At 38.7% G+C, this 21,269-nt stretch overlaps 1 protein-coding gene across 1 annotated transcript in view; it reads left to right on the forward strand.

Annotated features, from left to right (window-relative positions):
- Positions 1-21,269, forward strand: part of LOC307176997 (AP-2 complex subunit beta-like) — a 65,960-nt gene that overhangs the window by 13,782 nt on the left and 30,909 nt on the right. The window contains 6 exon segments of the mRNA XM_079903642.1: positions 1,406-1,511; positions 4,665-4,800; positions 16,151-16,341; positions 18,578-18,799; positions 19,325-19,445; positions 19,578-19,673. Of these exon segments, the coding sequence (XP_079759768.1) occupies positions 1,406-1,511; positions 4,665-4,800; positions 16,151-16,341; positions 18,578-18,799; positions 19,325-19,445; positions 19,578-19,673 (872 nt within the window).

Raw genomic sequence — 21,269 nt, forward strand, 5'->3', positions numbered from 1 at the left:
ATTCACAATTCAGATTTTCTGAAACCGTGCTGCTTGTCCTTTACTGTTTTCAGAAGTAACTGATGGGAACCCTAAGAGCTGGATTTGGCAGCAGAGGACTTGGAGAAGAGGAGAGTGACTCTTTAAAGGGCCCAGCTTTTCTGTCTGTGCTATTTTTGCAGCTGTCAAATAAAAGGGTGATTTTTGTAACAGTTTGTTTGCTTTGTTAGCGATGGATTTTGATGTAACAGGCTTTTTTAGTGCTCAACTTCTGTGCTTGCCAGTTCATCCTTCCCATTTACAGGCTTCAGCAGATCACCTAGTTTGCTGCCCCCACTATTTCTATACTGGTGAACGAGGTTAAAGTGAACATCAAGAACAGTCGTAAAGGTGGAAGAAAATGAGGCAATTCTGTGGATTGAAAGTTGACGTGACAATAGTCAACTTATTTTTCATGGTCTTATAGTATATTTTCTTCTTTCTTTTAAAACCAGTTGAGGGCTGTTAACCTTTTTTCTTATTTCAGCTCCAGCTTTCTGAAGATAGGTGAGCCTGGGCCTTAAAATAGTGGTGACAGTCCTGGCATTTCACGGTGCAGGGCCTGAGCAGTCAGTCATTTAAGATTATACCTTTAGAAATGACTCTGGTTTGTACCATTCTTGAAGCTTCAGGATTATTATTTCTGTTCTTAGATTGATTGAACAGGATAGGGCCTTAAAGCCCATTATCATCTTAAAGTACTAATTAGAGCAGTGATTCTCAACCCTGATTATACATTAGAATCACTTGAGGAAACTTTAAAAAATATGAACGGAGGAGTTCTACTCCTTGACATTCTGATTTATTTGGTCCAGAGTGGAGCCTGAGCATTGGCATTTCTAGATACTTCCCGGGTAATAGTGTGTAGCCAACGTTGAGAAACACTGGATTAAAGAGTCGGGAGAAACAGTTCTAAGGCCAGCTCTGTCACTCGCTCACTTAGTGACCTTTGAGCCTCAGTTGTTGAGTTGAGAGTAGGTGAATGAGGAGTCTCTTCTGGTTTGAAAACATTGATTTGTGAACCTGTTTGCTGCCTGCATTTATTTTTTTCCCAGGACTTTGAAATTCTGACGGGAGATCATCCCTCAGATGCTGTTCTCTCCCCATCCTAGTAAGATATCATGAGATATCTTTCCTTTTTCCCACTTCTATGCTTCCTGAGATCTGGCTTACACCTTCCTCTCTGGCGATAACCCCAAAATAGCATCCTTATCAATGGGTTGGTTAATATTCTAGGGATTTGAACTGTACCTATCCTATAATTTTTAAATAATCTTATTTCAGTTGCAGCCCTGCCACTGGTCATCTGTTGTGTTACTTGCTATATAGTACAGTGTTCTGCTCTAGTTCTCTGATCCTGTGACCTCACCCGTTTGTTGTCTTTTAGGAGAAATCTTTGAATTAAAGGCTGAACTCAACAATGAAAAGAAAGAAAAGAGGAAGGAGGCTGTGAAGAAAGTGATTGCTGCTATGACTGTGGGGAAAGATGTTAGGTAAGGGTAATCTCTTCTGCTTTGCTCATTTTAGACTCTTACTCTATGGCTTTTACTGCTTTTTTGGTTTTTTTTTTGTTTTTTTTTAAGCAGAGGTCTTCTTAGAAGCCCACATGATTTAAATTTATTTATTTATTTATTTATGGCTGTGTTGGGTCTTCCTTTCTGTGTGAGGGCTTTCTCTAGTTATGGCATGCGGGGGCCACTCTTCACCGCGGTGCGCGGGCCTCTCACTCTCGCGGCCTCTCTTGTTGAGGAGCACAGGCTCCAGACGCGCAGGCTCAGTAGCAGTAGTTGTGACGCATGGGCCCAGTTGCTCCGCGACATGTGGGATCTTCCCAGACCAGGGCTCGAACCCATGTCCCCTGCCTTGGCAGGCAGATTCTCAACCACTGCGCCACCAGGGAAGCCCTACTGCTTTTTATTTAAAGCTATTACAGTCAGAACGTATAAGAATGAGTTTGTCCCACTGGAAACATCAGGAAGTGTAGTTGCTTTTATATTAACTCTGTGACTAAGTTTTTTTTGTTTTTTTTTTTCTTGAGTGAAACGAGCTTGATTTCACTTGCATACAGATCTAGCATAAAACCTCCTGAGAGCTGACAGAGTTACAAATCTGTTGCTGAGGTAGTTTTAGAAGATGATAAAAATACACTGAGAAGCAGAAGCCCATGTGTACTTTAATTGGCTCAAGCCAGTGCCCTCAACTTTACAACTCTGCGTTTAATTGCTGAATTCAAGATGAAAATCAGTGGTAACAAAATCCAAAGGGTCTTTTTTGTTTTTCCTCCCTTTTTTCCTGTAATTTAGGAAGGCCATTGGAAATAAATAAGGATTGTCTGCAGGCCCCTGAGGATTCCCGAGATCCTTTCCATGAAATCCATGAAGTCAAAGCTATTCTTGTAATAATACTTAGGTGTTAGTTACCCTTTTCACTGTGTTGACATTTGCATGGCTGGTGCCTTAGTGTGAATTAAGGCAGTGGTGCCAAACTGTAAAAGTAGTCATTGTATTCTTCACCATCATGTGCTTGCAGGAAAAAAGGGCAGTTTCACTTAGGACTGTCCTGCATGAAGCACTAAAAATTTATTTCAGTAAACCTTGAACTTTGAGTTCAGGTCTTTTTAATATTCTGTGTGATGAAATAGGAATTAGGCATAAAGTACTTCTACTGCATAGCAAAGTGTGACGGTTGACTTGAAAAAAAGCCCTTGCACAATTGTTTGACTTGGGAACACCATTTCTTTGTGGAAGAAAGGTTGACAGACAGAACTATAGTTAATCAGACTTCGGTATTTGGGAGACATTTTATAAAAAATGAACAAAGTGAACCTGTCACTTCAAGGGAAAAAATTTGACAGTAGATAAATTTCGACTTTAAAGTAAAAATTAGAGTGTTGGAAAACTTGTATCTCCCATCGTGAGCTTGATAGCTTCCCAATACTTAGAGATTTTTCTGATGAGATTGGTGGTGAAATTAATGACTGTGATTATTTGCTGCTGTATAATGAAATATGCCACCATAGAGAAGATCTGCATAACTCATTGAACCAGTATTTTCCAAATGACCAGTGCATACATCACAAAATTATGCATGGGTAAAATATCCATTCAAAATAAGTGATAAATGAATGGATTTTAATGCAACCAAGTACAGAAAGTTTATTGATATGGTTTCAGATTCCATATTGTACCTAACTTTTAAGAAACTACCATTTGTGGACTAAAAACAAAAAGAAAAACAACCATTTGTCTAGCTTTAATGTATCAAAGAAGAACATCCAGTTATATGAAAAAGCTATTAAAATACTCCTCCATTTTCCAATTTATATACGTGTATGCAAACGGATTTTCTTCTTACACTTCAGCTAAACAACATTCTACAACAGGTTGAATGCAGGAGCATGTGTGAGAATCCAGCTGTTTTTGTTTAAAGTAGACATTAAAGAGATTGGCAAAAATTAAAACAATGTCATCTTAATTTAAGAAAATAAGTAAAATAAGTAGATTTTTACTTTAAAATATTTATGTTAATATGAAATGCATTGATTTTCCTTTTATTAGTTGGGTCAAATGCTGCTGATAAGAAATGGATGAGTGCAAGAATGCCAAGTAAATTGCAGCATCTAGTGGTGGATGTAAGGTGTAGTAACTCAAACATCTGAGAAGGTCCTAAGGCTAATGATGACCTTCCTAATGTCATTAAGAAAAGGGAAGTTTAAATTTAAGTGCATTCTGTGTCAGGCACAGGGACAGATGCTTTTACTTACAATGTTTTTTATAGTCCTCATGTCTTCTGAACTAGAGGTTATTCTGAATTAGAAGTTATTCCATGTTAGAGATCAAGCAGTGTATACTTGGAGAGGCTGAAGAATAATCCCGAAGTCATACAGCTAGTGGTAATGTAGCCAGGATTCTAACCTAGGGTCTGAGTCCCAATACCTGTTACTGGTCACTTCCTTCATGGGTGTATATATACAATAGAATCTAAATGTGTACATGGCACACACGTTTAGAACTGTTTCATTTTCTGAAAATTTTGAACAAAGGTCCTAATTATCTGAGAACTGTTTTAATAAGGAAGCTAATCAAATAAGTTCCCACTGGTCAGGGATGGAAGAATATGTGCATTAAAAAGCATAACAACTGTCGTGCTTTGAACTGCAAAGAATTGATATGAAAAATTATGGTTAATTTTTTTGTGTGACGTAGTGATTTTTTTAAAAAGTTTGTAAAGATACACACTAAAATATTATATATGAAATGTATGTGCAGGATTTGTTTAGAAATTGTTTAGAGCAACTAGATGGGGTAGGGACTGGGGGAAGGCAAGTGGGTTGAGGTTGTGTATGAAACAAGATCGGGTATGTATCAATATTTGTTTGCAGCTGGGTGATGGATACATGGGTTCATTAAACTGCTGTCTCTAATCTGAAAATTTTCATAGTAAAAAGTTTTTTAAAAATCTATTTTTAGACATCTTCTTGGGACCATTATTATAAATTCTTTAGTAATTCATTTCTGTGGTAAGTATTATCACTAGTGGACATTTGTGCTCACATCGAATCACTTTTTAAATTAAGGCTTTTTCTTTGTGTTCTGTCCAACAGCCTGGCACCAACATCTGTTCGCTTTTCCTTCCTCTTTTCTCAGCTGTCTCTTTCCAGATGTAGTGAATTGTATGCAGACTGACAACCTGGAACTAAAGAAGCTCGTGTATCTCTACTTGATGAACTATGCCAAGAGTCAGCAGGACATGGCCATCATGGCTGTCAACAGCTTTGTGAAGGTAACTTTTTCCCAGGGACTCGAGAACAGTCTCTTCTACCTCAGAAAACCTTTTCAGAAGTGTCTCTTGATACGGTTAGTGTCTGCATTGCAAATAAGCAACCTCTGTTCCAAAAGAGGGCCTCTAGAGAAGTATTGGCCATTGAGTAGGAATATTCATGATTTAAGCATTCTGTATGCCAGAGTTTGTCTTCCAGTTCAGACCATATGGTGAGCCTTCTGTCAGCTGGGCTTGGTGCATCCTTGCCAGGTGGGAGAAGAAAGCCAAGTGAAACCTCACTGTTTTATCTTCCAAGGCTGACAAATGTTGGGCATATCATTGTAGTGTCAGTAACCTGGGGTTTTACCTATTTTATCTTTGTAGAAATTATGCTTATGGTTCAGACGTAGTGGAAACTACAGGAGCTGCCTTTTAATTTTGTTTTATTGAATAGGTCTTACAGTAGTTGATTAACTTTTTTGTTATTGTGGAAATTTTCAAACATATTCAGGTTGAGGGAATAGTATAATAAATTCCTAAATATCTACCTTGTAGTTTCAGTAGTTACCAGCCTATGGCCAGTTTTGTTTAATTTAACTCTCCATACATGCTTTCCTGACCCCCACCTTCTCTCCTACTGGATGATTTTAAAGCAAATCCCAAACATCTTAAGAATGAAAAACTCATTTAATCAGCTGATCATTAAAGAACGTCCTTAATATTATTGGATATCCAAGTCAGAATTCTCCTGTCATTAGATTTGATGAACACAGTAATAAGGTTGTTCTTATTAGGATTTTTGTTTTTTGTTTTGTTTACTTCCTTTTCCTCTGCCTGGAATTTAGTCTACATTAAAAGCAAAAATCAGACAGCATTTCTAAAATTAGCTTCTATTAAATTGTTTTGGAAAATAAACATGCTTTCTTCCTTCTCATGGAATTTTTGTTCTTTTTCTGTGTTTAGCTACAAGGTACAGGATCATTGTAACATTACATTCTTTCTGTCTGGTGATTCATAGATGGATGATATCATTGGAAAGAATTTAGTTTACATTTTTTGGAAGTTAGCATGTGCATTGGTTTATAATGTTTAAAGAAATTTTTTAATATAGGGCAATTTAAGGGGTGTTCCTTCTTGGTAAGTGTTCTATTTGTACTGTATTTGGAGGCACTTGCTAGGAAAGGAGAATGTATGTTAATCAGGATTTCAGAGGGCCCTCTCTGCTGCTTCGCGCAAGGAACTTATGTTGGGCACAAACCAGCTTCTAGATTCTCCTTTGCTTTCTTGGCTGTAGGCCCCAGATATCCAGCCCTCTTTTCTCCCTGCTTAATATTTGTGGAGTGGGACATATCTTTCCATTTCCTGATTTGTTGTTGTTGTTTTTGCGGTACGCGGGCCTCTCATCGCTGTGGCCTCTCCCGTTGCGGAGCACAGGCTCCGGACGCGCAGGCTCAGCGGCCATGGCTCACGGGCCCAGCCGCTCCGCGGCATGTGGGATCTTCCCGGACTGGGGCACGAACCCGTGTCCCCTGCATCGGCAGGCGGACTCTCAACCACTGCGCCACCAGGGAAGCCCAATGTTTTTATTTTTTATTAAAAATTTTTTTAAAGTCTTTTTCCTTATAGGCTATTATAAAATATTGAGTATAGTTCTCTGTGCTATACAGTAGGTCCTTGTTGGTTCTCTCTCTTATATATAGTAGTGTATATATGTTAACTTTAGTTAAAACTGACTCTCCGTGAAATACTATTTGAAAGAGAAAAGATAGTTTGAAGTAAAAAAATTCTCACTGTTAAGTCCTAGGTTAACCTCCCTGAGTCTGTTTCCTCTTCTGTAGAGTGAGAGGTACCAACTTAGAGAGTCGTTAGGAGTATTAATTGAGCTCTTGCATAAAAAGCATCTGTGAAAGTGCCTGGCTTATGAGAGTTCATGAAGTGATGGCTGCTGCTGCCATGGTTATGAAGTAGACATTAGGCAAAGGTTAACATTATTGCTACAATATTAATTTAAAGGGTTCTGACCCCTTTGATAGCTATACAGGTTCATATGGTAAAATCTTTCTGAGGGAATGAAAGCTAAACTTATTTCCAGACACAGATTTATTAGTCCATTATTTTGAAAGTAAACGTATTCAGAATGAGGAAGCACTTTGGCACGAGAGGAAAATAGCTCCTATGATTTCTTCACAAATAATCAGAGTTTTGAAAATTCTGTCTCACTAAATTGATATTTGCAAGAAAGATACACTTTTGGGTGATAGTGATAATTCTCTAGCTTTTGCCCATGCATTAGGATTTTCCCTCCTTACTGCAGTTCTCCTTTTCTCTCTTAGAGGCATTTTGAGGTATTCCAACTTCAGTTAATGTTTACACCAGAATCTGCCACTCCAGAGACTCTCTTGACAGCCCCACCACATCTACTTTGCTTTTTGTTTGTGAGTTCAGGTCTCCTAAATCCTTTGGCTCAGCGCCTTAGCCCCTTTGATCTTGTCTTCTGAGCCTTCTGAGTTCTACCATCTCTCTGAGAACTGCCCCTGGGAATGCCCTTCTTCCATTGCTCTGTCCTGTCTGCCAAAGCACAGACTACTGAATTAGTTAAAAAAACAAAACAAAAAAAACCCCAGAAACATATTTTCGTTTGTTGAGGGTTTTTCTGCACAAGCAGCATGCTCTCAGAACTTGGCCCTGTATGGCCTTTAGCAACGGTTCTAGTTAAACTGCCAGCTTCTTTTAATATGAACTTACTTTGGAAAGCTGTTTTATGAAAAGTAACATTTTTTTTTCTCAGAAAAATTATGTATTTTAACCATGTGCTAGCCAGCATGTAGAAGCCACATGAGATTATGTGACAGTGGTTCTCAACTGGGGGCGATTTTGCTTCCTGGGAGACAGTTGGCATTGTCAGGAAACACTTTTGCTTGTCACAACTGATGGGAAGGTTGCTACTGGCATCTAGTAGGTAGAGTTCAAGGATACTTTAAACATCCTGCAGTGCACAGGGAGCCCCCTACAACAACATGAAGGACTAATTTGTTTTAAAAACTGAAGTAATGCCTGACATATAGTAAATGCTTAATAAATGACAGCTATTGAGAAACAGATCTAACGTGACGTACTTTCTGATTATTGTAATTTCTGTTTAGGCTTTAGAAGGTTTGTGGTGGTTTGCTGTCAGTCTGAGATGATAAATGCTGAAAAACTGAAGTCTCTCTAGATCACTTTGTAAATTTGAGAAGGATTTTTGTCAGAATATGTTTGTTGTCCTCGTGGGCAACGTTAAATCATCTCTTAATGACCTCATTTAATTTAGTACTTTAATTATATGAATTCTGTTATCCCTAAACATATATCAATAAATAGAAGAAGAGTTATAAAATTAAAATATTATACAGAAGCAAAATTAGAAATGCGTGATGCTCTTCATGCCCAGCGTCCATAAAGGAGTACCAGAGCTGGTAGAATTTTAGGCATGTGTGAGAGTGTCAGTATGTGGTAAGCACTGGGTAAGAATGATGTAGGAGGTAACATGTTCACTCAGTCTGTGTCTGGATGCCCCAAGTAAGTAATGTTGTATTTGGTACTAAAAGATGAGTTGCTGGTAATTTCTGCAGGATCAGAGTGTTGAGTAAGTGGAATCATTGGAGGCTGCTCTGTTATAAGGGCAAGTGCCCATCTCAGTGCTTTTCGGTTTTTAAATTCTTGCAGAGGAAGGAAACAATTTTTGTTTTCCCTTATGATAAACTTTGTGGAGATCTTTTTATGTGTATTCTCACCTTAGGAATTTTAATCATCAGTTTTCATTTTATCAGTTATTACTAACTTAGGTTTTTTTTTTTAAATCTCATTTTGGGGGCGGGTTTTTAGATTTAGAGAAAAGTTGCAAAGACCATACAGAAAGTTCTCATATACCTATCTTCACACAGTTTTACTTAATGTTAACATCTTACATAACCATGGTACCTTTGTCAAAACTAAGAAATTGGCGTTGGTACATCACTATACACTGAAGTACAGACTTTTTTTCACCTGTTTCAACACAAATGTCCTTTTGCTATTCCAGGATTCAATCCAGCATACCAAATTGCATTTAATCACTTCCTTTTATAAAGAGTTGACTCACTCTTTATGAAAGTATCTCAAAAACAGAAAAGTGCTTTGTAACTGTGAACTTTCTTTTTTTTTTCGCTCCAGTACTAACACATGAGGGTTAAAACTCAGGCTCTGCAACCAACCAGACTTGGATTTGTATCCTGGTCTGCCATTCTTAGCTTGGTGGTCTCCCTAAACATCTCAGTATCCTCGTCTACAAAATGGAGATTATAAACAGTGCCTCTATCATTGGAACGTTGTGAAAAATAAAAGAGGGCTTGCAAAGCACTTAATAGTGAACCTGGTATAGAGTAAGCCCTTAATAACAACAAAAGTTTCTTTATTGTATAGTGATCGTAGTGCTGGTTATTAATGATTTTAGAAGGGTTAATATTTCAACGGCGAATTCATTTTTTAAAGGTATTTAATTCTTTTTTTAAATAAAGCTGTTTTTATTATTTTTTATAATTTTATTTATTTATTTTTCACTGTGTTGTGTCTTCGTTGCTGTGTGCGGGCTTTCTCTAGTTGCAGTGAGCAGGGGCTACTCTTCCTTGCGGTGTGCGGGTTTCTCATTGCATTGGCTTCTCTTGTTGCAGAGCACGGGCTCTGGTCTCACGGGTTTCAGTAGTTATGGCACGCAGGCTCTAGAGCGTAGGCTCAGTAGTTGTGTCACACAGGCTTAGTTGCTCCGCGGCATGTGGGACCTTCCCGGACCAGGGGTCAAACCCGTGTCCCCTGCATTGGCAGACGGATTCTTAACCACTGTGTCACCAGGGAAGTCCCAGAGATATTTAATTCTTTTGTATACATTATTTAAAGCCAGACATTATTTTTTAGGGTGATTCTGAGGGCAGCTTATCTACAAATGAAGTGAATCTATTTACAGTATTACTTAACACATCATTGCAGGATTACTTTTAAAAGATAATTGTTCAAGGATATGCCTAAAGCAGTTTTCGTAGGCAGCTTCCTGAAAACTGGATCTGTTGTACATAGTAATTCAGTAGTGTACCAAAAGATCATGGCTTATTCATTTCTTAGTGTCCCTTTTAAAATGATCTCAAGGCTCTAATTTGGCAGGGGATTACTTACTCTCAAAAGGGAGATAATGGTGTAATAATAAATTTTTTGTTTTGTTCATTTTGCAGCATGCTTTTGTGTGATTTTAGGGCTGGTGGGCCAAGTAACTCTTGGCTTCTTAGGAGTGCCTTTTGTCCATTTGTAGATATTTATTTGTAGTGTTTTAGCTTTGTGAATATTCGCATTTCATCAAAACACATCTTAAGCTACTTATGTAAACCCCTTAACTAAGTAATGAGTTTTATTGAGTCTAATTTTTAAATCTTACTTGTTACCAGATATTCAGACTCTCTTGCTGTTAACGGTATGTGTTGACTCCACTAGGTAGATGTGTTCACTTAGCTTCCTCATTCTGGAAAAGAAGATGGGGAAAAAAACGGAACATTGCAGAATGTCATATGTAGTCAGCATATTATTAGTTGGCAGTCTGGACAGTGTCTTGGATTAAAGCATGACTGTAAAATTAACTGGTACCGTATAGTCATTGTATTCTTTTTTTTTTAACAATGCATTTTAAAATTTTTATTTATATATTTATATTGGCTGCGTTAGGTCTTCGTTGCTGCACGCAGGCTTTCTCTAGTTGCGGCGAGCGGGGGCTACTCTGTTGCAGTGCGTGGGCTTCTCATTGCAGTGGCTTCTCTTTTTTTTTTTTTTTATTAATTAATTTATTTTTGCTGTGTTGGGTCTTTGTTTCTGTGCGAGGACTTTTTCTAGTTGTGGCAAGTGGGGGCCACTCTTCATCGTGGTGCGCGGGCCTCTCACCATTGTGGCCTCTCCTGTTGCAGAGCACAAGCTCCAGACGTGCAGGCTCAGTAGTTGTGGTTCACGGGCCCAGTTGCCCCGCGGCATGTGGGATCCTCCCAGACCAGGGCTCGAACCCGTGTCCCCTGCATTAGCAGGCAGACTCCCAACCACTGCGCCACCAGGGAAGCCCGCGGTGGCTTCTCTTGTTGCGGAGCATGGGCTCTAGGCACGGGGGCTTCAGCAGTTGTGGCATGTGGGCTCAGTAGTTGCGGTGCGTGGGCTTCAGTAGTTGCAGCACACGGGCTCAACAGTTGTGGCTCGAGGGCTCTAGAGCACATGCTCAGTAGTTGTGGCGCATGGGCTTAGTTGCTCCGCGGCATGTGGGGTCTTCCTGGACCAGGGATCAAACCCGTGTCCCCTGCATTGGCAGGCGGATTCTTAACCACTGCGCCACCAGGGAAGTCCAGTCATTTTGTTCTTAAGGAGATGATAATGACTGAAACATGCTTAGAATAAATGCCCTGTGCTTTAACGTGTTATTTGAGGCAACTCCATAAAGAAGAAAGTGAGATTCTGAACTGTTGCTGATTTTCAAGAGGATAAAAGTATGCAAATCACCTTTATTTTCCAGTTATTTTTCAGTTATTCTACTGCGTTCAATTTATTCAAGTCTTCAGGAGCAGCAGCCAAAAGGATTGTAAATTGAGCGGGAAAATTGAAGTGTTTGTTCAGAGTGTTTGACCTTGAAGGTCATTGCTAGAAATGAAAGTCTTCTAAATATAGTTAATAGGAGGAAGTCACTATATTGGGAAGTGCTATCTTTCTTGGTTTCTGAGGCTATGAAAGTGAGTGAAATTAGATCATTCAAAGGGACAGGTAAATGTGTGAGAGATTTCTCCTAAAGGAGCTTCTGTCTGTGATACTCCACTCTCAATGTATATCTGGATTTCCTTCTAGAGTTCTTTTTTTACAGGATCATTTTTATTTTAATCATACCCACCACTCCAGCTTGCTCCTTAAAAAAAAAAAAAAAAAAAAAAATGAGGTCTGGGACTTCCCTGGTGGTCCAGTGGTTAAGACTGCACTTGCAGGGAAGAAGATCCCGCAAGCCGCAGGGCACAGCCAAAAAATAAAAATAAAAAAAGTAATGTCAAATTTATGTCCTCAGAATTGCTGCATATGAGACAGGGGTAGCTTATAAATCAGATTTTGTAGCTGGATAGTAAATCTTGCCTCTTTGAAGTGCTGCTAGGAGGTGATTATCTCTGAAATATATAAAGTAGGAGAATACATTTTTCTCCTTGTATAAATCTGCCTGGAAATAATGTTTTGGTTATATTATTCTCCCCAGCTCCGATTTTTCTTTCCCTTTCCCCCACTTGATGTTCACAGCTCTTGGAACTTCTATAAATGCAGGCGGCAGAGTGATTAGTACTCAGACACTAGAATCAGATACAGGCCTTGAGTTTGTTTCTTTTTTCTTTTTTTTTTTTTTTGTGGTACGCGGGCCTCTCGCTATTGTGGCCTCTCCCGTTGCGGTCCTGTTGCGGAGCACAGGCTCCGGACGTGCAGGCCCAGCAGCCATGGCTCACTGGCCCAGCCGCTCCACGGCATGGGCACGAACCCGTGTCCCCTGCATCGGCAGGCAGACTCCCAACCACTGCACCACCAGGGAAGCCCCAGGCCTTGAGTTTGTATTCAGGCATTTTACCTTTCCAGCTTTGTTGGCTAAGCAGGTCACTGAATTTCTCTAATCCTATTTATAAATTCATTTTTAAAGCCTATTTCCTTATCTGTAATAGGTGGATTTTGATAGCAACTACCTTAGAGTTGCTGGGAAGGTAAATGGCATAGTAAGTGTTCAGTAAGTTTTAGCTATTATTGTCTTTTATCTCTTTGTCCAATTCTATTAGGTATAGTATAAAGTAAGTCAAAACACAAATTGCTTACGTTAAAAAAAAAATTCAGCAGACTCCAAGGGTCCACAACAAACTGTCAAATTGAAGGGAAGTCTGCAGTTAAGGCAGAGAAAAATTTGTCTAGTATTGAGTGTGATTTTACACACAAACGTACACGCATACTTCTGTATGTATATGTTTGTGTTTAATATCTGTATCTGTAAAGTATACATATTATATTAGGTCTACAGGGGGTAGGGGTGGGATGGGGAGGAGGAATGTTTCATTGCAGTCTTCCAAAGAACAGAATTTACCATAATTGGGAGGCAAGATGAATTAAAAAAAAAATTTCTTTTGATGCTATGGGATATGTTCCTTTGTAGCCTAGATGCCAGCTCTTTGTAAATCAACCAATGTGCTGAGAAAACTCACTTAAACCCTATTTATAAATCCATTTTTAAAGCAAAACTTCCTTTAGAAACCCCTTTCTTTCTTGGGAACTCCAGTTTTTCTGAGATTATAATTAAAAGGCCATTGTTCTTTTCATGGCAGTGTTTCCTAAAAGAACTGCCAGTTTTCTAGGGGGGAAAATGTTATGCATGTTAGTCTTAGTTCACATTCAAAGTGATGGTACAAGAGAAAGAGACATAGCCTTTGTTTTAATACACTAGTAAACCAGGGCAGTTACTCCAAGAGTCAGATTTTTTCTTTTGATAATGAATTATTGTTTGGAGAAGGCTCTCTGGGAAGAGGAAGTAAATCATGTTTCAATCCATTATTTTTAAAGTTTATTCTTACAAACAGATAATATATGTACTACATTCTATACAAAATTCCAAAGAAACACAGAGACAGGTGAGTTGTCCTGTATACCCCAGCTGCCCAGCTGCTGTCTTGAAGTCAGTCTTTGCCTGCTTGAGATTCGATGCTCATTTTAAATTTCCATTAGAGTGAGAGAAGCATGGCTTACTGACCGGGAGAACTCTAAGCGGCTCTTTATGGGCCCACCTCAGTATATTTCTGAAACCTTAGCAGTATGAAAGTGAAGATTAGGAGATGAAAGCGGAAAGGTAGAATAGAAGGAATTTTAGAGGAATAGCAGTAGAGTTTTGTTATTGGGGGTGTATCTCCTCTGGTCAGTCATTGGTGCAGTGACCATTTGGCAGTGATCTTTTTTCCCCATGCAGACTTTTCTGAACATAATCATATAATCTGATCTCTCTGGATCTTTTAATTAGATTTACTTTTCCCTGTTTCTTTTCTTGTTTTCATGTGATAATTGAAAATTGCCTGTTTTACCACCAGAACATATACTTCATTAGCTGCATTATATACGTGGTTTAATTTCCAGTTACCTGTGATGTTAGCAGAGGAGTTCTAATTGTTCATTCTGTTCAACATTTCCTGTTAACAGACCTCATATTTAGTTTTTTTAACATTAAAAAAATTTGACTGGCAGAAATGGTAAGTTGTGACAGGACATTTGTTTTGGACGAACTGGTAACCAAGAGTGGGCATGTGTTGGCAGCAAGAGAGGAAAACAGGCATTTGTTCTTCCAGTGTGACATTTTGATCCTTTATCCTGTAATCCAGTGTATTAAGTGTATTATACAGGGGAAACACAGTACCTTTTCCTTGCATGTAAAGCACTGAGATGATGGAGATTATTGTTTCACTTTTCATGCTTTTTAATTTTTACTAAAGGCCATGCTTGATGGTGTGGTTGGCAAACAAAAATTAAGTCAGGAAAGAACCTCATGCATGCTATCATGTGATAGGTGAACTAGATAATCCTTCTCGATTTGTCTTAATAACAATAAAATATTATATCCATAATCATACTTACCAAGTGAACCTTTGATTTTTTTTCATCTTGGAATTTTTTGTCCTGATCACTAAGTTATAACTGAAAGTGATTCCATTTGTGGCATCATTATCTTAGTTAATGGATACTGTCATGAATGTATTATTTGATTTAAAAAGCCATATTCTCTAGAATTTATCTTCTAGGTAAAATCATATACTGGGATAATCTGCAGAGTACCCAAGTGATATGGATATTAAAATCAATAGCTAAACTGTAACCATTATGTTTCTTCTCTTGCTAGCAAAAGGATAATCATACAACTCTTAGTTTCTCAAGCTTTTAACAGGGACTTCAGTCAGAACTAAAAATGAGTTGACATTTTTGAGAATCTTTTCAATATACATAATTAATGAAGCTGCTACCTATTGCATCTCATTTATGCTTACAGAATATTTATATATAGCCTTACTGTGCTAATATTTAGTGACAGCTGAGAGCCTCACTACAAAATGTGGTTTTAAATTCGTTTGTAGAGAGCTATAGTTTTTTGTCTGTTTTGTTTATTTTTGGGTGTTTTTATAATCTTAAAATTACTTTAATCATTCATTGGTTTTAGGTTTCTTAGTTAAATTAGACATAATCTGTAATTTTGATAAAGTGTCCACTTTTCTTTCTTGCAGCTAGTAGGGATTTCTGGGTCTGTTAAGTCAGGATACAAGTGTACTTTCTTATATTTGGTAGCAATTTTTCATTTATCATACTTCCTGAGTTAAGGATACATTTGAGGTACCATATTTCATTGATTCTAAGATGCATTATTATTTCCTCTATTACGTAGAAAGAAAAATACCTCCTATTAAACTGACATGCCATTGATTATTAAATATATCCCAACTTCAGAGATGTTAATATGAAAAACTATGCAACTTAGTCTTGATGAATTATGGTAATATTGCCACCTTAACTTTGTATAAGGCTTTGTAGAAAGCATTTATACATAAGTCATCTGATTTTATCCTCAAACTAAAGCTAATCTGTGAGGTGGATTAAATTATCCCATTTTCAGATGAGGAAATTGAATTGCATGGAGATTCTGTGCTTTCCTAACATCATGTTACAGTGAACTATGGTTTCAAGGTCACATTTTCTTACTCTGAGACTTAAGGTGTGATTGACACCTGAAGTATCACCTCCCCACCCCCCAGTACATGCACGCCCATACACCTATAAAATTGTTTGGCCTAGATTTTTCTTTCCATTGCCTAATGTACATGTTTCATATTTAAACTTCACTGTTTTGTGTTTTTTGTCATGTTTTGGCTGCGAGGCATGTGGGATCTTAGTCCTCCAACCAGGGATCGAACCCATGCCCCCCTTCAGTGGAAGCACGAGTCTTAACCACTGGACCGCCAGGGAAGTCCCTAACCTTCACTTCTTTTACAGTTGTTCATGTGTTTTAATTCTACTGATAGTGTTGACTACTATTAAAATTATTATTGTTTTAATAGTAAATCATGAGGGACTCTCTGCTAATATGTGAATTGTTTTAATTCTGTGTTGCCTGACCATGAGGAAGCTATATATGCCATCATTGGTGGTTTATTATACATTTTGAAAGCAGTATATCTCTTTCTAGCTGACTGCATAAAATGTTCAGGAACAGTTATGGGTTGAGATCTATGAAGTGATCCAGAGGAATAGTTGTACTGTTCTTGACAAATCAAGGTCATATCTGCTTCTTTCCCAGGTGGTGGCTAATGCTGTAGCAGCATTATCTGAAATCAGTGAATCTCACCCAAACAGCAACTTACTTGATCTGAATCCACAGAACATTAATAAGCTACTGACAGCCCTGAATGAGTGTACCGAGCGGGGCCAGATTTTCATCCTGGACTGCCTGTCCAATTACAACCCTAAAGATGACCGGGAGGCTCAGAGGTCAGTCTGTTTTTCTGGATAGTATCTAGGAGTCTTGCCCGGTTCAATAATTTCTAGTAAGTCTGTATTAGCATAAGGGTCTGTTACGTTGAGAAAATCAGTGGCTTATGGGATATATATTGCTATCCTGTGGTATTTTCTCAATGTATTTAGGAACATTTTAGGTGGTAGAGTAAACCATGCAAAAAATAGCTCTTCCTAAGAGGAGATGTGTATTTTTCATTTCTTCTTTGAACAGTATAGTTACAACCCTCTGAAGAAACTCTCCCTCATCATGGTCTCACGTCTCCCATACAGCAATTCCTGGCCATTTGGCAAACAAAGGTTTTTTGAGCATCTCTCACTGTAGTAACAAAATTTTCGTTCTTTTAGATACATAGTAGGTGGCTTGGTACTAGTTATTGTAGTTATTGTACCTTCTACCTATAATTAGTACTAGAGAAACTGTGTTGGAGCCAGCAAAATGTATGATGTCTTCCGTTAGATATAGGAATCACATCAGTCTGAATTTGGAGAAGATTTTGGAAGGCACACCTGGATTCTTCTGCTCAGCTCTCTACCACTTTAGTGTTGCAGATTTTCTTTGACTATCAGATACTGACTACTAAATTTCATATACACATACATACATTTTAGTTTACAGAATTGGAAGTATCATCAGTTTTTATTAAGCATTTTGTGTATATAGGCACTGTACTAGGCAAAATAATTCTGAAGAATTGTTGGCTCTTCATTTCATTTTATTTTATTTATTTATTTATTTAATTATTTTTGCGGTACGTGGGCCTCTCATCACTGTGGCCTCTCCCGTTGCAGAGCGCAGGCTCAGCGGCCATGGCTCACGGACCCAGCCGCTCTGCGGCATGTGGGATCTTCCCGGACCGGGGCATGAACCCGGTAGGCAGACTCTCAACCACTGCGCCACCAGGGAAGCCCTGGCTCTTCATTTTAATTATGATAGATATGAACCTTCCTTGCTCGGCTAAAGCTCGAGCTACTATAATGTAAGTGCTCTTCACTTGTCTGGGAAATTGTTCCCTCTGGATTTAACCAAAGCTCACCCTGATAGTTTCTTTCCATCACTGAAAGTACAAATATCTTCTGGAAAGAACTTTACATACAGTTTTATTTTCTCTTGGTCATTGACATCTCACACTTAACTCATTCACTCAGCAAATATTTATTGAGCCCATGTTGTATGCCAGGCATTGTTCTAGGCTCTGAGGATATAGCAGTGGACAGACAAAAATCATAGCTCTTATGGAACACTTATTCTGAGGGATAGGGCAGAAGTATATATAATATGTATACGTAATACAGCATATAATAGGTCAGATGATGATAAGTGCTAACAAGAAAGATAAAGTAAGGAGGAGATCTAACAAATGCTGGGTGGTCAGGAAAGGTCTCCCTGAGAAGGTAGCATTTGTATAAATACCTAAAGGAGGTCAGGGAGTCAGCCAAGTAGATACAGGAGGAAGGGAGAAAAACACAGCTTACTTACCTTGTGTCCTTAACTGAGTCAGCTAGCCACTCACGTTGCCTAAGAGCTATCAAAATTAGGTTAATTTCTGAAGAACCCTCAATGGATAACTAAATATTCTATATTTTATGAGACATTTAAGTGTAGGTGGCAGGGACTAGGAGAAGGGGATGAGGTTGAGAGAGTATTGCAGTGGTGGTGTGTTGTTAAACAAACAAACAAACACCCTTCCCGAGATTCCCTTATTATGCTGAATGCAAGAGGTTGGGTGGTTTTCCCTGTCACCCCATCTCCTTCTGCATCTTACAGTGAAACTTCAGCCACAGTTGGTTGATATCTCTCACTATGAAATAACTCTCAGAATGCTTAATTTGACTTCCTATAGGCTGAGGAGAAATGGGCTGTGAGGCAGGGAGCCCTTACATAATATGGGGAGACAGAGAGGACTATAAAATAGGAAGGTAAATGGTGTGAGCTTCAGGTGTTTGGGGTATTGGCTAGTTCCCTTCCAGTTTGAACATCCCTTATTGCTGGTTTCCTAAAGTCTTCTGATATCCCTGCTGTGTTTGTAGTTTGCTGGGATTGAGGCGTCCACAGTGTTGGATCCCAAATTTACCTATGTATGGAGTTTTGACTTTTCTAACTGATTTTCTAATTTCTGAGCCATGGGAACCTCTGACAACATTACCTTATAGATTGGATTGAGCAAAGAAATTATAATTTAAGGCACTAATTTTCATTTTCTGTCCTCAGTATCTGTGAGCGGGTAACTCCTTGGCTATCTCACGCCAACTCAGCAGTGGTGCTTTCAGCAGTTAAAGTCCTAATGAAATTTCTAGAGTTGTTACCCAAGGACTCTGACTACTACAATATGCTGCTGAAGAAGTTGGCCCCTCCACTTGTCACTTTGCTGTCTGGGGAGCCAGAGGTGCAGTACGTCGCCCTGAGGAACATCAACCTGATCGTCCAGAAAAGGTTGGGAAAAAATGAATTGGTGATTAAAGTGTTTGTAATTTTGAATTAAACTTAATAACATCATTATTAAAGAGGACTGTGTTAAAACTCTGTTTAATGTATGGAAATGAAAATACTGTATGGTAGAGCAACTTGCCCAGGGTCAGGAGGCTAACAGTTGATTTTAGAGTGTTCCTACAATGAATGCCTGGTGTTGCTCTACAATTTAGTTTCTTTTCTGAAGGAACTCTTAGTTGTATGATAGCTAGTGTCTGCTTAATATGGTTCAGGCTGTAATTTAGATCAGGTTGTTGTTCTTCCAGTGGTTCTTCTTGGCAATATATACTTTACTCCTTAAAAAGGATAAAAATAGTCTGCCAGATGGATCTGGTTAGAGGGGTGTAGAGGAAGTTTGTGAGTTTTTTTTCCCTGGAGTGGAGTGTGTGAATGGAGAGCAGAGAAGCACAGGTTAGGTATTAATGCAGACTCAGAAGGATATATCAATATATGCCTCACCTTCCTATCTTCTGTTTCTGTGTACCACAGGCCTGAAATCTTGAAGCAGGAGATCAAAGTTTTCTTTGTGAAGTACAATGATCCCATCTATGTGAAACTAGAGAAATGGGACATCATGATTCGTTTGGCATCCCAAGCCAACATTGCTCAGGTCAGACTTAAAGTAGATTCAAGTTAAGATCTAATAACTTAGATCTTAAGATCTGGCCTTCAGAAAAACCTAGGCCATGAAATTGCTGTTGGAGAATCCTTAATGATTGTTCACTTCATGGATTTTTAACAGGTTCTGGCAGAGCTGAAGGAATATGCCACAGAGGTGGATGTCGACTTTGTGCGCAGAGCTGTGCGGGCCATTGGACGGTGTGCCATCAAGGTGGAGGCAAGTGTCCTGTGGTAGTTGTGATCACGTTGTGGCACTCTGGGTATTCTCTTCACCTCTTTCCTTACATTTTTAAGTTTATCAAAATAATAAAGCACGTTGCTAAAATATTAAAGAATTTTTAATGAAAAACAGCTGTCCCTGGTCCCGCTCTTTCCCGAGGGAATCATGTTTAACTCTGTTCCTAGTTTTAGTTATTTTGATTACTTCCATATCTCTAATATCCTTATGCTACTATTTATTGATTTACCAATTGTAGACATTGTCTATTAACTTTCCGCTATGAGAGAAGCAACTTGGTTCATATACTCCATCACTCCTACTTCTACCCTTCTGTATAGATCCCCTGTATAGTTATATCATGAGGTTTTTGTTCCTATATTATCTTTGTAAATTGAGATAATATACCTTTATTTCTTGTTCTATCAACTAGAGTCTTGCAAAGCTTGCTGTGCGTATTATGCCTGTAAATATGTAGAGCCTACACAGTCAAATGATTGCGTTTTCTTTCTTATAAAGGCTTTTGTTTTTTCTGTAGTTCATAATGACCTTTGTCTTTTTTTTTAATTTCATTGTGCCTTCATTGCACTCCTATCTTCTTCCAGCTTTTCAAGCATAATATCAAATTAATAAAACTTTTCTTTTGTTCTAGACCCTTCTCTCTTCCAGTCTTCTGTCCTTCCAGTCCTTACTCCAGTCTGGGTGGTTGCTTTCTTGTCTTCTGCACAGCCGTCTTTCCATACAACCTCCCTTCATTGCTGTTTCTTGTTATGGGTACTTTTTCATAGCATTCCGTTTTTTGTGGTTGCAATAGTTTCTTAAATCTCTTGTGATGTGAATTACAGTTTTCGGTTTTGTGTCTGCAGTTTGAATTTAATTATCTGGAGTATTTTATGGTGATGGTTGCATGTCTATATATGATTTTTTAATTGAAGTGTATACCATACTTACAGTAAATTGCTGCCTATTTATATTAAAAATGAGATGACAGAAAAGTTGTCAGGACTTCTGTGCACATAGGCAAAACTGTTGACTAGCAGGTTTCTGCTTTAGGGCAGGGAGTTGATCTTTACTTGGAAGTCCTCTTGAAGAGCTTCTCTGTGGTCTTAGAGGGCAGATTGGTTCTAGCTTGGTTGCAGCCTTCCAGTAGGTATTAAGGGCTACCACTTACAATGCACTGCTTCATCAGTCACCAAGCCTGTATTGTTTTTCCTCATTCAGAAGTTTGTTGCAATTAATGATGGCTTCTGTGCACAACGATATTGTGGATTCAGAGCTCCATATTTGTTCTTACTACTTGACTACGTGCAATTCTGCTTTTTTTCCTTTTGGCATTTTATTTAATTAATTATTTATTTATTGGCTGTGTTGGGTCTTCATTGATGCGTGTGGGCTTTCTCTAGTCACGGCGAGTGGGGGCTACTCTTCATTGAGGTGCATGGGGGCTTCTCATTTCGGTGGCTTCTCTTGTGGCAGAGCACGGGCTCTAGGCGCACGAGCCTCAGTAGTTGCAGCACGTGGCCTCAGTAGTTGTGGCTTTTGGGCTCTAGAGCACAGGCTCAGTAGTTGTGGTGCACAGGCTTATTTGCTTCGCTG

Source organism: Stenella coeruleoalba (genome assembly GCF_951394435.1).
Source record: "Stenella coeruleoalba genome assembly, chromosome: 19".
NCBI classification, from domain to species: Eukaryota; Metazoa; Chordata; class Mammalia; order Artiodactyla; family Delphinidae; genus Stenella; species Stenella coeruleoalba.